The sequence below is a fragment of the Hyperolius riggenbachi genome, chromosome 6 (assembly GCF_040937935.1).
Source record: "Hyperolius riggenbachi isolate aHypRig1 chromosome 6, aHypRig1.pri, whole genome shotgun sequence".
NCBI classification, from domain to species: domain Eukaryota; kingdom Metazoa; phylum Chordata; class Amphibia; order Anura; family Hyperoliidae; genus Hyperolius; species Hyperolius riggenbachi.
In genome coordinates, this window is record NC_090651.1 from 271,000,150 (window position 1) to 271,012,377 (window position 12,228).

The 12,228-nt window shown below is 41.4% G+C and overlaps 1 protein-coding gene across 12 annotated transcripts in view; it reads left to right on the forward strand.

Moving 5' to 3' along the window:
• The window catches only part of PHLDB1 (pleckstrin homology like domain family B member 1), a 190,484-nt gene that overhangs the window by 119,291 nt on the left and 58,965 nt on the right, over positions 1 to 12,228 (forward strand). For all 12 annotated transcript variants that reach the window (XM_068240824.1, XM_068240823.1, XM_068240826.1 and 9 more), the window contains 3 exons: positions 1,285 to 1,404; positions 4,555 to 5,612; positions 11,259 to 11,531. In XM_068240824.1, the coding sequence (XP_068096925.1) occupies positions 1,285 to 1,404; positions 4,555 to 5,612; positions 11,259 to 11,531 (1,451 nt within the window). The remainder of the gene's footprint in view (positions 1 to 1,284; positions 1,405 to 4,554; positions 5,613 to 11,258; positions 11,532 to 12,228) is intronic.

Sequence of the window (12,228 nt, forward strand, 5' to 3'; positions counted from 1 at the left end):
GTGTGTGTGTGTGTGTGTGTGTGTGGTGTGTGTGTGTGTGAGTGTGTGTGATGAAATGATGGTGAGAGTATGTTATGGTATGTTGTGTAAAAACAGTATATATCGAATTGTGTTTCTTGTAGAATTATCATAATATGTAACTGTATTGTACTTTGTTTATTTATGTAATTAATAAACAGAAATCATTGTGTGCTTGCAGCAAAAAAAAGTGTGGGAAATGCAGTTGCGTGAGATATTGATAGATATACAGAGATAGAATATGGTAATAAATGTTACAGTGGAATATATAGTCTATGAAAATGCAACATGATCAAAAGTTGACTATTGAGTGAAAGGCTGCCATGCAGGAGGGTTTTCTAACCAGCCAACTTTTTCGACACTTGCAATCTTATTTCCCTAAATTTCAGCAATCTCGAAAACCTATGTGTTAAATATAACAATTTCTTCAAAACTTCTGATCAACTGAAAAATTGGATCAGATTGCTTGAATATTTTTTATTTTTTTTTAATGTAACGTATTAAGGCATAAGACCATTAAAAATCATTTCATGCTAGTGGATAGAGGCATATAAATCAGGCTTTTATCCTCCTTTAGGTGGGATTATGCATTCAGACCACTGGTGTAGAGCACACCCATGGCCATTAATTAACTGAGTGGACAACAACATTACAAGGGACACTAATACAATTCTGAAAAAAATACTACTATCAAGATAAAATGTAACTCAATATTGCTCATGTTTAGTTCTACAGTCAAGGAAATTAATTTTCATAGAATACTATGGCCTCAATTCACTAAGCTTATCTCCTGTCTTTAATAACGTTTCTATAGTTATCACCATGGTGATAAGGCATGTAGTATTTAGAAAACATTTTACCTCAGGCAAACCTAATGTTAACTCTTCTGTCTTTAAGTTAACTCTTCAATCCCTAAAATAACTCCAGAATTCTAAAGTTGAAGACAGGCTGTTAATTTCCTGCATGTGAAAATAACTACAGAGGAGGTAACTTAACTACAGAGGAGGTAACTTAACTACAGAGGAGGTAACTTAACTACAGAGGAGGTAACTTTAAGGAATGAAGAGATAAGATAACTCTCTCACTGTGTGGTGGCAGTTATCTTTTGCTTTATTATCTCCAGCATTATCTTAGTGAATTGAGGCCATTGTCAGTGGTCGTTAGTGTCTGTGACTTGAGTTTCAAATGGTCCATGGAACATATACGTTGAAAAACACTTTTAACGACCTTACCCAATGATTAATAATGTTTTCTTTTCTTTTGTAGGTTGTATGATCTGCCTAGGCCAGTCCACTTTTCTGAGATTTAACCACCCAGCTGAAGCTCATTGGATGAAAGCTATGATTCCTTCAACTGGTAGAGGCCCTGCAGGCTTGTATACTGTTGGTAAGTTCTGCATAAAATTTACATCTGTATACCAGGGCTGTGGAGTCGGAGTTGAGGAGTTTTGTGCCAAATCCACAGCCCTGGTAAGTTTTTTAGACTAAAGAGTCGGAGCCATTTTGGGGAGTTGGAGTCAAAGTCATTGGTTTCATAAGCTGAGAAGTTGGAGTCGGGTGATTCTTGTACCCACTCCATAGCCTGTGGAGTCAGATTCGAGGAGTTGGAGCAATTTTGGGTACCTGGAGGTGGAGTCAGTGGTTTCATAAACGGAGGAGTTGGAAACGGATGACTTTACATGCCTGATATCTACACACCTTCTAAATTGGTTACCCCCACCCACCCCTCATAACTACAGGTATGTACACACAGGCACAATGTTTGTCACCCAAAGGAATCGAGGCTCGATCCCTTGAGTGACAGTTCAGAGGCCAAGCACTTTACAGACAACTTAGTGTGCTGTAGCAGAGCTATGGAGAGGGAACAGATATGATGGCATAGGGGGAACAATGGTAAGGAGGCGAACAATGTGCTGGGGGTCACTATTGTTTAAAGATCTGGTGTTTCAAGTCTATAAACAAGCTCAGGGGACACCTGTTCACATGACAAATTCTCAGGTGAGGCTCGGCCATGTTAAGTATAGCAAGTTGTGCACCACTAATCCTCCCCACACAGTTCATCACAATCCCTTCAGGCCCATACACACGTCGGATTTCCGCGAACGACGGGTCGTTTGAACGTCCCGTCGTTCCGTCGTTCGCCCGCTAAATCGGGCGTGTGTGCAGGCTGTCGTTCGCTTGATAAGGGTGAGTTTGAGCGATCCGCCAAGCGGATCGCTCAAACTCGCCCTTATCAAGCGAACGACAGCCTGTACACACGCCCGATTTAGCGGGCGAACGACGGGACGTTCAAACGACCCGTCGTTCGCGGAATTCCGACGTGTGTATGGGCCTTTCCTCTCACCTCTTCCTCTCCATTAATTGATTGTTGACATAGGTAGTAGGAATACCAATGAGCAGCCTACTATATTCAAAGGTATGAGTAACAAATCAGACAGACACAGATTATAAATTCATCCAGAGAATGCAAAATAGTCTGGGATCTATCCTTCAAAACTCAACCTTCAAAACCAGAAAAAATCAATTAATTTAGGGAGCATCATAAAAATTCCACATGAGTCACTTTATTAAATGTGGCCATGCTAAATTCACCTCGATCAGGTGCAAGGAAGATTAAACAGAGGCGGGACCACCATTGTATGTTTCAAGTGAACACAAAGTAACTTCTCTGCTCTTTTGCTGTAGTCAAGAAAACACCCCATAGTTTAAAAACAGAAATGTAGAGTTCTGAGGCTTAGGCCTTAGTCCACCTCCACCTTTTGAAATGTACCATAAATATTCAAATATAAAATGACTTTGAGTATATGTTGACCCTCTTAATTTTGGAAATTACAAAGACTTAGAGAACTTTAACCAAGGATTGAACTTCACCCCAATCAGTAGCTGATATCTCCTTTCCCATGAGAAATAGATCATCAGAATGGTGTCTGTGTGGCTGATATTGTGGTGAAACCACTCTCACAGTGTGGTTTCAGGACCATGGTCATGACCGTTTCCTGTCTGTGAACCTGGTTGCATTTTAGGGGAAAACGGCTGTTTCCACCTGCCAAGCAACCAGTATCTCCCTCTGTGCATATGTATAGCTATAAAAACAACCTTGTTAGCCTATCGCATAGTTAGTGGGTGTGGTTATAAAGAATGGCAGTTGGTGCTGTCTAGTATTTTTTCTTGTATGCCAGCAGTAAAGATGATGACGTGCTGGCTCATTGTGGATCAAACCACATGAACGAATTACATGGTGATTATCAATCATTTCTTGATCTCTCTTCTAGTTTTTAACTTTGCAGTGTATTGATTTATTTTCTACTACTACTACTATGTTTCCCTTCAAGTTTAAAGGGATACTTAAGTCAAATAAAAAAAATGAGTTTTACTCACCTGGGGCTTCCTTCAGCCCCCTGCAGCTGTCCGGTGCCCTCGCAGCATCGCTCCGATCCTCCTGTCCCCGCCGGCGGCTGCTTCCGGTTTCAACGACAGCCACCGACAGGCTGGGAACGCGAGTGATTCTTCGCGTTCCCAGCCACAATAGCACCCTCTATGCTGTTATTGTGGCCTTCTTAAGTATCCCTTTAAATTGACATAGCAAACAAGTATGGCTACCTCTCCCTTATAGCAAGTATAGCCACTTCCTCCCCCCAACCACAGCAAGTATGCCATTTTCTTTTTCTTCCTCCATAGCAAGTGTAGAAATATCCTTCCCCTCATACAAGCATGCTGTCTTCCTTCCTCAGCCACTGATCATACTCAGTGGCACAGGGAAACTATTTAACACTGTATACCTGTCCAATCATTATGACTTCTTCTGTTACTTCCTCTGTTACCTGTTGTTTTCCATCTCCTGCCAACTGTCACTTGACATCATAAAAGAGCCAACAGGAGATGGGTGGAGGCACCAAATGGAAGAATTAACGTAAGAGAATGCAGCTCCCCCCATTGCTTCAATTTCCTTAAAGGACAACTGACCAGAGAGACACACATAGGCTGCCATATTTATTTCATTGTCAACAATGCAATTTTCCTGGCTGTCCTCCTGATCCTCTGCCTTCTACTTATAGCCATAGACCCTGAACAAGTATGCAGATCAGATGTTTGATTTAAGTTTGACTGCATTTCCTGCATGCTTGTTTCAGGGGTGTGGTCTAGACACTACTGGTGTATTAACAAGATGCCAGGCAACTGCTATTGTTTAAATGGAAATAAATATGGCAGCCTCCATATCCCTTCTCATGTAAGTTGTCCTTTAATTATATAATGAAGACAAAATGTTTTGACTTACAGAGGAGTACACATTATGTAAGGGTTAGTTAACAAGAATGTGTCTGGCTAAGAATGCATTTCTGAGAATTTATACCATATAATTTACACACATCTGTTAAAATAGGTAGTTATATAATATATGGTGAGTAGTGGAAGGGATTCCTCCCAGCCTCTGACAAATGAAATGTGATTTATTAATGTGATTTTTATTTCTTATTTCTTTATGTGCTACAGTATATTTAATTTCATTCACTTTTCTGATTTGTTGTTTCTGTTTCAGAATCATTACCCTCCTTGCTGAATGGTTCTCATGAAGGTGGATACCAAACCAATGTTCCTTCGCATACTTCATTAGTGAACTCAATTGAGAAAAATCTTCAAGATATCATGGATTCTTTGGTTCTAGAGGTTCCTGCGCCTCTATCGAGGAAAGTGTCTCAGTCTTCCATTCATAATATTTCCTCTTTGTCAAATGGAGGAAATCAACGTTGCCTACTTACACCTCCAACTAGTCCTCTCTCCAACAACTCTGGATATGAAAAAGTATTTTCTTCTCCTTTGTCTTCTCCTGGCAGTGGAGGCTTCACCAGTCCTATAAGTGGCTTGGAAATGGGCAACATAACAATGCCTCCAGTTGTGCCCCTTAGAACCTCCAGTTTTAGCCATACTCTGCCACGTCCGATACCCACATATGTTGGAAGTAGTTTGGATTTACGATCTTTACGAGGGTCTGGTAGCAGTTCTATTGTTAGCCCATCTAACACAGGAACAGGGAATCGAATGGGTGGACTCAGTGTGCCTAATAGTCCCATTATGGGCAGCAAATTTCAACATTCGCTTTTGGAGAGACCTTCTAGTCCTTATAGGCAGACAGGAGTAGCAAGCAGTTTGCCTTCAGACAGTCCAAGGCTTGCACGTAAAAACCTTGAAGGCCTAAGTATGCGAGATCTTCCTCCACTCAGCCCTTCACTGGCGCGTAAAATCAAGACTGCATCAGAAAGTTCATCAAGGGTTTCTGAGAGTCCTCGCACTCCGTCCCGACGGAGATTGGGTAGTGCAAGTTCACCCGGCTCTGAAGAAAATCTGCTATCAAGACAGGTCAGGGATCGTAGTCCTTCTCCATGCAGTTTTCAAGAACTTTCTCATCGCACAACTCCATCCTATAGCCTTGGATCATTGTCCTCTCCATCTCAGAGTCCAAAATCCCAAAGAAAAGTGCATGGATTGAGAGAACGTAAAAACAGCATTACTGACATCAGCAGCAACCAGGAAGACTTGTTGGATTACCATCGAAGACAGAGAGAAGAGAGATTAAGAGAACAAGAAATGGAGAGACTGGTAAGCACATAAATAAAATGGCAACAAATATGTGTGTGTGATATACCGGTACCTCTAGGCTGGCTTCTATTCAATAAATCATTACAGCAAACGACATCTCTCCTGACCTAGAGTGTTTTTAAGTATAGCCAAATTAGTCTAAAACGTTTAAGTACTGCTGTCTTGAACAATTTCAGGTTTTAGAGACTGGAATCCATAGATAAAACTAATGCTGGGTACACACTTTGCGATTTCCCGCTCGATCCGCGAGATCGATCCCGGTCGATCGATTATTTCCGGCATGTTCGATCGGGGTTTCGATGGATACAGCCGTCAATTTGGCATACTTAACATGAGTAAATCGACGGCTGTATCGATTGAGACTCGATCGAACATGTAGGAAATAATCGATTGACCGGGATCGAGCGGGAAATCACAATGTGTGTACCCAGCATAACAAATGTTTATTAGTTTTGTGCTTTCTAAAAATAGGGAGTCTTAAAATGTGAGCTTATATTTATCATTCATACAATACAAAATCTCCACTGTCAATATCCCAATTGGATTGTTAAAAGTGGTGATGACAGGTGTCATCTATAAACATGTATAGTAAATAACTTGAGTGTATCAATATCCTACAAGAGATTTTCATTCCCCATTTTTAAAGCAAATAATTTAGAGACATCATTTTTAGAGAACTGCTGAGTTGGATAATACTCAGCCTATTGTAGATCTTCTGTAAGCTGGGCAGAATATCTCCTGCTCATCCTCCCCCTTCCCCTCTCCATAAAACAGAATGGTTTGCTCTGAAGATAGCCTAAATCCCCATACACACACTCAACAGCGGTCTTTTATGCATCACAATTATCAAACAACTTTTGTTGTGAAACAAGTTGAAACAACCCAAAAAAGTTGCTTGCTATTGTTCACACAACTGATAAGACTGATAAGATGTCAATCCAACTGTTGAGCCCCTCACACACTCAACAGCGGTCTTTTGTTGTGAAACAAGTTGAACATCCAAAAAAAGCTGCTTGCTATTGTTCAAAGAACTGATAAGACTCATAAGCCATCAATCTAACAGTTGGATTGATGTCTTATCAGTCACATCAGTTCTTTGAACAATAGCAAGCAACTTTTTTTGGGTTGTTCAACTTGTTTCACAACAAAAGTTGTTTGCTTGTGCTGCATAAAGGACTGCTGTTGAGTGTGTGTATGGGACTCAACAGTTGGATTGACTTCTTATCAGTCTTATCAGCTGTTTGAACAATAGCAAAATACTTTTTTTTGTTGTTTCAACTTGTTTCACAACAAAAGCTGTTTGACAATTCTTCTGCATAAAAGACCGCTGTTGGGCCTCTGCATGGGACTTAACAGACAAGTTTGGCAGATAGTTGGACAGATAGTTGGTAGGTGTGTATGAACCTCTACTGTGGAGTGACGTGTCTGTTGCTATAGAGGAGGGACAATTCATTGCGCACAATGTTTAGGCTTATTATTATTATTATTTAGTATTTATATATAGCGCTGACATATTACGCAGCACTGTATAGTGTATATATATATATTGTCTTGTCACTAACTGTCCCTCAAAGGAGCTCACAATCTAAACCCTACCATTGCCATATGTCTATATTATGTAGTGTAAGTACTGTAGTCTAGGGCCAATTTTAGGGGGAGCCAATTAACTTATCCGTATGTTTTTGGAATGTGGGAGGAAACCGGAGTGCCCGGAGGAAACCCACGCAGACACGGAGAGAACATACAAACTCTTTGCAGATAGTGCCCTGGCTGGGATTCGAACCAGGGACCCAGCGCTGCAAGGCGAGAGAGCTAACCACTATGCCACCTTGCTGCCCCTACAGCAAGACAGGAAAGCAAGACATTGGTGGGGTCTCTGTTGTGTAAACACCCAGCATTCCTGATCTTTAAACAAGCTTGGGAAACACCTCCTCCTTATGTCTCCTACCTGATCACGCACCTCCATTACCGTACACCCATCCTATGGATCTGAATGAACCTAACTTGCCTAATCTCCATGCTCCCATCCAGTGACTGACTAAGCATTACCTTGTACTCCTACTGTGCTGCAGGATCTGGTTTGCATGTATTCATGTATTGTCTTATTGCTGTATGTCGCCCCGAAATATTGTCTGTAATCTTAACTAATGTACAGCGCTGTGTAATATGTTGGCGCTTTATAAATACAATAAATAAAAATACACACTTTCAATTCTTGGCTGGGGCAGACATCATGAATTGTTAGCTTGACCGAGTTTGTAGGATGAATGGATGCACTTTTACACTTAATCCTTTGTCCAGTCGCAGTTTTGTTCATTCTTTTAGTGTCTTAAATGGACCATGTGGTGGATCCAAGTATATGAACACAATACTGTATCCTGACAGAGAATGTTAACAGCCAAACCAGGGTATAAACAAGGACATTCCTGACCTTTTGTCATAACCTTTTGTCCTTTGATCTGAAGCTCTGCCCAGTTTTCCTAACAGCCCACTACTTCCCTTATCATAAATCATGCTGTCTGCCATTATGTGTGCAATCCTCCTCTTCTCCCAGACAGCATTGACACACAGCAGTTATCTCTGCACACACCAATTCAGCCAGCATTATTCATCTGGCCATTCAAATGGTCAAATTTTAAAGCGGTATTGTCACCATAAAAATCAAATTTCAACAGCAACTGGTCTGAGTGTATTAAGTGATAAAGATGCTAATACTGCATTCAAAACTTTTTCTGCTGTTATGGTTTGGAGTTATCACATACTTTAGGAGCACTGGCCCTAGTGCTAAACAGTGCCAAAGAGTTGAATGCTGGAAGTTCTTTTGAATGCTGGGGGTTCTTTTTATCTATAATATATTCCTCCTCTTCCTTTTATTTCCCTGCCTAGCTGATCACTTGTGTTTACAAGCAAGGCTGAGGTGACTCAGTGATTGGATGTGTAAATAAAAAAAAGACTCTGGGAGGAGGGCAGCTAATGAATACACAATGAGCAAGAGAATGGAGGGGGGGAACAAGAGTCAGGGAGGATATGATGTCAGCATTAGCTTGGCAAGATGGCCACTGCCTAGAATAGGATTTTCTGCTTTTCCTTTATAAAATTCACAGGAATCATTACGTGGATAGCACAATACATCTGTTATGTAAGTAGTAGTAGTATTTATCTACTTATATATGTGTTTTTTATTTGTAGGATAGCATGGGTGTCTCTTGTTCTTTAACACTGTTTTCAGCTTTCTGTATTAGGAAGAGGAAAACGTTTTTGGCCACAGTACGTTTCTCTTTCAGGATAGTGGATTCACAAACCTCCCAACTTTCTGAGATGATAAAGAGGGACAGCTTAAAGTGAAACTGTAAATTCCCTGAAAACAAACAGTTTCACTTACCTGGGGCTTCCTCAAGCCCCCAGCAGCCGTCCTGTCCCGCGCCAGTCCTGCACCATCTTCCGTTCTCCCGCCGCGGTGCAGCTTCGTTACCGTTGACTTACCGTCGGCGGCGCCTGTGCAGCCCTGGCTACGCAAAACTTTCTTCTATGCTCAGGACGCTACAGCGGGTGGGAATATGAACAAAGCTACGCGTAGCCATGCAGGTGCAGTTGCCGTAAGTCGGCGGTAACAAAGCTGCACCGCGGAGGGAGAACGGAAGATTGTGCAAGACTGGCGCGGGACAGGACGGCTGCTGGGGGCTTGGGAAGCCTCAGGTAAGTGAAACAGTTTGTTTCAGGGAATTTACAGTTCTGCTTTAAGATTTGCCCCTGCCACACACCCCTGCCAAATCCTTAGTCATGCATACTACGAAGAATCCATAAGCCAAATATGGTTTTATAATTCATACCACTGGTAATTTCTATCATTATTAGGTTTCCTATTAACATTTGGAAATAGCTCATGCAATTTAAAAGTTAGTAAAGTTTAAAGTTAATTAAACACATTTTAAGTAGAAAAATACTACTGTAATATTCGCATATATCTTTACAGTTCTGAAAAAGGGACACATGAAATAGAAAGAGGGACAGGGGGATTTGGTTTCCAAGAGAAACTGTCCCTCTTTCATACACTTGGATCCACTGTTGGGTCCCTTTTAAATTGTTGAAGCACTGGACATTATTTGTGCTCAACCACTTCTATGGCTTCCTGATCATCCTGCTACTCAGAAGCCTTTGTGCTACTCATAGACTTATGTTCATCAGCTTATTTTAGCAGCTTATAGCTTTCTGTAGAAGTCTTGTTAGGTTGTATAAGAAGCTGCAAGTTGATATGCTTTTGTTTTTTTGCAAGATGGCATTTCTGTCAGAACAAAACTGAGCAGTATCTGGTTTATGTGGCAGCAGTGAGCTAGTCGGCACGTGCATGAGGCGGACCACGCCCCACTGACATTTCTCATAACCAGTTACTCATATAAAACTCAATCCTGTCATTTTCTATTTTATACAGGTAGCCGTTAAATGCCTGCTGGAATATGTAGGAGTTGTTATTAAAGGACAACTGAAGTGAGAGGTATATGGATGCTGCCATATTTATTTCCTTATAAGCAATACCAGTTTTTGGCTGCAGTAGAGTATGAATCACACCAAGTTTTTTCTTTCCCCACCTGCATATAAGCTGGAGTTTTTTCTTTCCCCACCTGCATATAAGCCCTGCTCTAGGCAGATTTACTCCAGCTATGATTAAGGGCAGATTGTAGGCCCGATACGCGTTAGCACTTTCTGTCTTTTTTATTGCACTGTTTGTGGAATTTTTCAAATAAAATTTTGTCAGCCTTTTTCATCTACCTGGTCTGGTTTGCGGATCCTTCTTCACACACCAGAAACAAGCATGCAGCTAATCTTGTCAGATCTGACAATAATGTCACAAGCACTTGATCTCCTGCATGCTTGTGCAGAGTCTATGGCTAAAGGTATTAGAGGCAGAGGATCAGCAGGGCAGCCAGGCAACTGGAATTGCTCAAAAAGAAATATATATGGCAGCCTCCATATACCTCTCACTTCAGTTGTTCTTGAAGCAAACCAGATACCAAAGTGGCAAAAAGAGGGCAGTGAAAATATCCCACCATGCAGTGCAGCCTTCCACTCATTGGCTTTGTACAGTACAGGTATTTTGTACAGGCAGGAGGTAGCACTGGGCCTGGGTTGGTAACTGGGCTGCACAGTTTGATGAGACCATGACCTATACTGGCACTTGTTTAATTACCTTCATATGATGTACGCATCTTTAAACTGACTGCAGTTCTGCGTTAAAGGGAACCTAAAGTGAGAGGGATATGGAGGCTACCATATTTATTTCCTTTTAAACAATACCAGTTGCCCAGTTGTCCTGCTGATGCTCTGCCTGTAATACTTTTCGCCATAGACCCTGAACAAGCATGCAGCAGATGTTTCTGACAAGATTAGCCGCATGCTTATTTCAGGTGTGTGCTTCAGGCTCTACCGATGCCAGACAGATCAGCAGGACTGCCAGACAACTGATATGGCTAAAAAGTATTGGAGGCAGAGAATCAGCAGGCCAGCCGGGCAATGTGCATTGTTTAAAAGGAAATAAATGTCAGCCTCCATATGTCTCTCACCTTGGGTTCCCTTTAATAAATAACAATTGCTGTCATATGGCTGTGTAAGGCAGTTCACCAGAATATATGCTCTGCTTGTTTTATGTAGGAGCGTCAGAGGTTGGAAACCATTTTGAATCTTTGTGCTGAATACAATAAGACAGATGAAACCACTACGCCGCCTTCACTACAAGACATTTTTCCCCCAGTGGCTGCAAAATCTGAAAGGACTGCATCAGTGGATGCTCGAAGACCATCATGGGAGGGCAGTCTAAGTCGTAGCCATGACAATACTGGGGTCCTGATGAAACTGCGGGCAGGATGTAATGAGGAAGATGCCCAGAAAGAGGAAAATAGCAGCACAGAGAGTACCCAGCATGAGGTCTGTGGGGTTTCTTAGTAATATGTGGTTATGTACAGTATTAGCCATGGAAAGAATTGTTGTTGTAAGCCATACCTTTTATTGCTTAGATAAAAAGCTTTAAGCAAAATACTGTGCTTCTCTATATGGACAAACACTATGTACATAAAATGGGAGGCATTCATTAAAAGCTGGATTTCTCACATTTGTACTGAGCAAACTCCCCTTAAAGGACATCCGAGGTGAAAATAAACTGATGAGAAGAACAATTGTATCTATCCTCCTTCTCTTAAAAATGACCTTTTTAGCTATCCATGGTTTTATTCTATATTGAAATCTAGTTTTTAAGTTTGTACTGTTTCATTGTCTTTGCTCAATTACACCTTCATGGAAGTATGCTAGAGCTCAAATGATAATCTATGAATTATTGACCCTTTTTTATCTCTTTTCTGCTTTCAGAGGCCATTTACTGACAGGGAAGTGTTTTATGGCTGTAATTACTTATCAGTGAGGGTTATGCTGTAGTTTGACCCACCCAGTCCGACCCGGTCTTGACCTGGACATAAACTGTCACTTGCATCCCTAATGTTTAACTCTTTCAAGCAGAGGATCAATTGTAGTAGGCTGCACTCCTGTGTTAGAACGTGATGTGCCTGGCTACAGGGTCTGACATCACCAGAGTCCCAGTAGAACACTAAAGAAAGTAGAAGCCGGCACC